The 2919-nt window shown below is 35.4% G+C and overlaps 3 protein-coding genes across 3 annotated transcripts; all 3 read left to right on the top strand.

The window, feature by feature from the left end:
* Nucleotides 1–292: 292 nt before the first annotated feature.
* AC631_05916 (uncharacterized protein) lies at nucleotides 293–694 on the top strand (the record flags this gene model as incomplete). Its single annotated transcript, XM_015614745.1, has 1 exon — nucleotides 293–694. One exon carries the CDS (start codon nucleotides 293–295, stop codon nucleotides 692–694), a length of 402 nt encoding a protein of 133 aa, XP_015464429.1.
* A 583-nt stretch (nucleotides 695–1277) lies between these two features.
* Nucleotides 1278–1577, top strand: AC631_05915 (uncharacterized protein; the record flags this gene model as incomplete). The annotated part of the gene is made up of 1 exon (XM_015614744.1): nucleotides 1278–1577. One exon carries the CDS (start codon nucleotides 1278–1280, stop codon nucleotides 1575–1577), a length of 300 nt encoding a protein of 99 aa, XP_015464428.1.
* Nucleotides 1578–1676: 99 nt separating this feature from the next.
* On the top strand, nucleotides 1677–2063 carry AC631_05914 (uncharacterized protein; the record flags this gene model as incomplete). The annotated part of the gene is made up of 1 exon (XM_015614743.1): nucleotides 1677–2063. One exon carries the CDS (start codon nucleotides 1677–1679, stop codon nucleotides 2061–2063), a length of 387 nt encoding a protein of 128 aa, XP_015464427.1.
* Nucleotides 2064–2919: the final 856 nt, after the last annotated feature.

Below are 2919 nucleotides of genomic sequence, written 5' to 3'. Positions count from 1 at the left end.
GTCGACTCCTAACAGAAGACTACCGCTATCCACTGGGAGATGCAATGCATGTGGAACAAGCTATCCAGCGATACTTTAATGGAAAAATAGCTGATCCACTTAATGACCTTTTTCAAAACCTTGGTGATATGAAAAAAATATTTTTGAGTCTCCATCGTTTGTGAGCCCCACATTAGATCCAGAAAGAAGGATACAACCTGATATCATTCATTTGTTAACTAGATCGGATCTAAATACGCAATATCCCGAGATTGTTTTGGGAATAGGTGATTACAAAACAGGAATCTACAAAATGACGCAAGGCTTTGAAGAATTCAAAACGTCTATTCTAAACCGAAGAAGATTGAGGCTGAATTCAACTGGGAACTTCTTTCCAGATAGGGAGTGGTCTCCGAGGGTATTATTTGCGTTGGTTCTAAGCAAATATATCTACGAAGCTTTTCTCTGCGGAACTGACAGAATTTTTATTTCAGATCACCAAACATTTTCAGGATTCTTCAAGTATGAAATATTGGATGGCCAAATGATTATAGACTACTATATAATCAATGACCCAGAAGCTGTGGAGCATGGTATTACTTTAAGGTCGGCTATGGCAGGCTTTTTTAATAAAAGTCTTGGTGAAGCATCTGTTACAAAGACCAGGTTGATGGAACTTTTTAATACTGCCTGCAAAGCTGAAGTAAAAAAATAGAAGAACTGGATCCATTCTTTAATGTTCGTCCAAAAGATGATTCTGGATCTTCAAGGAAATTGACTGAACAGGGATATTCAGGCAGCTCAGACTCAATAAAAAATAAGGTAACTGCGAGGAAATCATCTGTAAGCTTAGACTCGATAAAGCAAAATAAAGGATCTTCGAAGAAATTGGCTGGAAGCTCAGGCTCAATAAAAAAAAATAAAGGAGCTTCGAAGAAATTGGCTGGACGTGGACTTTCAGGCAACCTAGCCTCAATAAGAGAAATTGACTTGAGTGATAACTTTGATTCCATTGAAGGCAACACATATTGTCGAATCATATACGATTCCACAGAGTTTTATCCTGATTTGAAACTTCCATCACCAGTTTTTGTCAAATTATATCACTACGCTAGTCAGTTGTGGGAAAAGAATAGTTTTATGTATTTGGAGATACCGGAAAAAGAGGGTTACTATGGAATGTTTTTCAACGAGCTTTTAATTAACAAACAAATTGCTAAGTCAAAATTCGCTACTACTTTATACTCATTATTTCCTCAGGACAGGACCTATAATTGATTTCTCAAGAAAACAATATTATGATAATAAAAAATAAGAACATTTTCAATACTATTTTTGTTACAAGCATAGCTATTTCTGCGTTATTCTTGGTAGCTAGTGTGCATGCCGAAAATCCTGAAGTAGACGTTACGACCGACTCAAACAGACCAGACTTATTGCCAGTATCTGTTCTCGATAAGAGATTTCCATGGTTTGTTATAGGCTGGATCTATGGTGTTGTTCAAGGTGGCTTTAGTTTATATGGTTTAGCAGATCTGTGCAAGGATTTCTCAGAATCAACATCTAACAAGATAGGATGTGTATCTGGTGCCATATGAACAGCTGTGACCATAGCTGGAGCAGGTTGGGCAGGATGGAATAAGTACATCGAGATCGGTAATGCTTTAATCAATGCACCTAAGCACAAACGAGCAGATATGACAGGCGAGCTTGAAGAACAGTTCACAAAGATTACAGGTTTATCTGCATCTCATGTGGGATTTGTTGCACAATCTCACAACTCAAAAAGCGAAGTGATGCTAGCTGCAACCAGTAGCAATATACCTGTTATGAGAATGATTACACCTCACAACCAAACACTTCACTTTGCAATCAGAAAGGTATCCGAAAAAAAGTTTCATTCAATATTAGGTTTCCATGCTAATGACTCCACTACTACCAAATCTACACGTGAAGACTTTAACGAGGAGAATTTCCTGAATGGCGGAGTTGAGTTTTCTCATTTCTATGTTGCTAATGAAGATAATGATGGAGGTATTTTAAATCAACAAAATGACTGGAATACAATATACGACCAGACCTAGTGTCAAGCGAACAAAGATTTGAACAATGATCAAAACAGGAATTATGTTCAATATCAGATATATGATCACAATAATGAAGGCACCATAGCAGCCGGAACCGTAATAGGCTTTAATGATCAGCCTAATGGATTTCATGGGGTTACGGATGAGCCTAATTCGTTACCAGAAGATAGCGCCTGCGCAATAAATTAGAATTGAGAAACCCGAAAAACTGGAGAAATATTCAAAAGGTAAAAAAATAGAAAAATAGAGAAACAAGAAAAAATTAAAAAAAAAAAACTACAGAACTGTAATTTTGAAGCAAAAAAAAATAATTATATACATATATACACTTATATAAATTAATCATAAGGTATTATATGTATTCGTTATTCAATATCTTACTAAATGAACTGGCGTTGTATTTTATAGTTGGTGATTGATAGCATGTTCCTATTTTCTCATATAGCTAAGTATTGCAGCAATATACTAGGTTCGAGGCTGTTATACTCCATAAATAAGTCCGTCAGAAATTCGTTATCGACTCATTACACAAACACATGGCAGTCGTATTTCAAGCCAACAGAGGTGAGTACATCTTTAATTTAACAGATATATAATATGATTGTAATTTGAGAAATCTGTTCTAATTAGCAACTGCTCTATCTTCCTAAGCACCATACAATGATTCCATTTTAGGACCATGTCTATAATTGAGCATATGAATTCTTTTGAAATTGGTGCTTCCTAATCCTTATAAAACATGACCTATCACTATATCTAATAGGAATGTTATTACTTGAATATCTGATTGTACTAACTTTTAATCATGTCTTTTCTCATAATATTGAGCGTTAAGTTTTGTAATCCAATTGCA

This window comes from Debaryomyces fabryi, assembly GCF_001447935.2.
Source record: "Debaryomyces fabryi strain CBS 789 chromosome Unknown contig00338, whole genome shotgun sequence".
Classification (NCBI taxonomy): domain Eukaryota; kingdom Fungi; phylum Ascomycota; class Pichiomycetes; order Serinales; family Debaryomycetaceae; genus Debaryomyces; species Debaryomyces fabryi.
The sequence above is the reverse complement of the archived record's forward strand: the minus strand, read 5'-3'. Positions and strand labels throughout refer to the sequence as shown.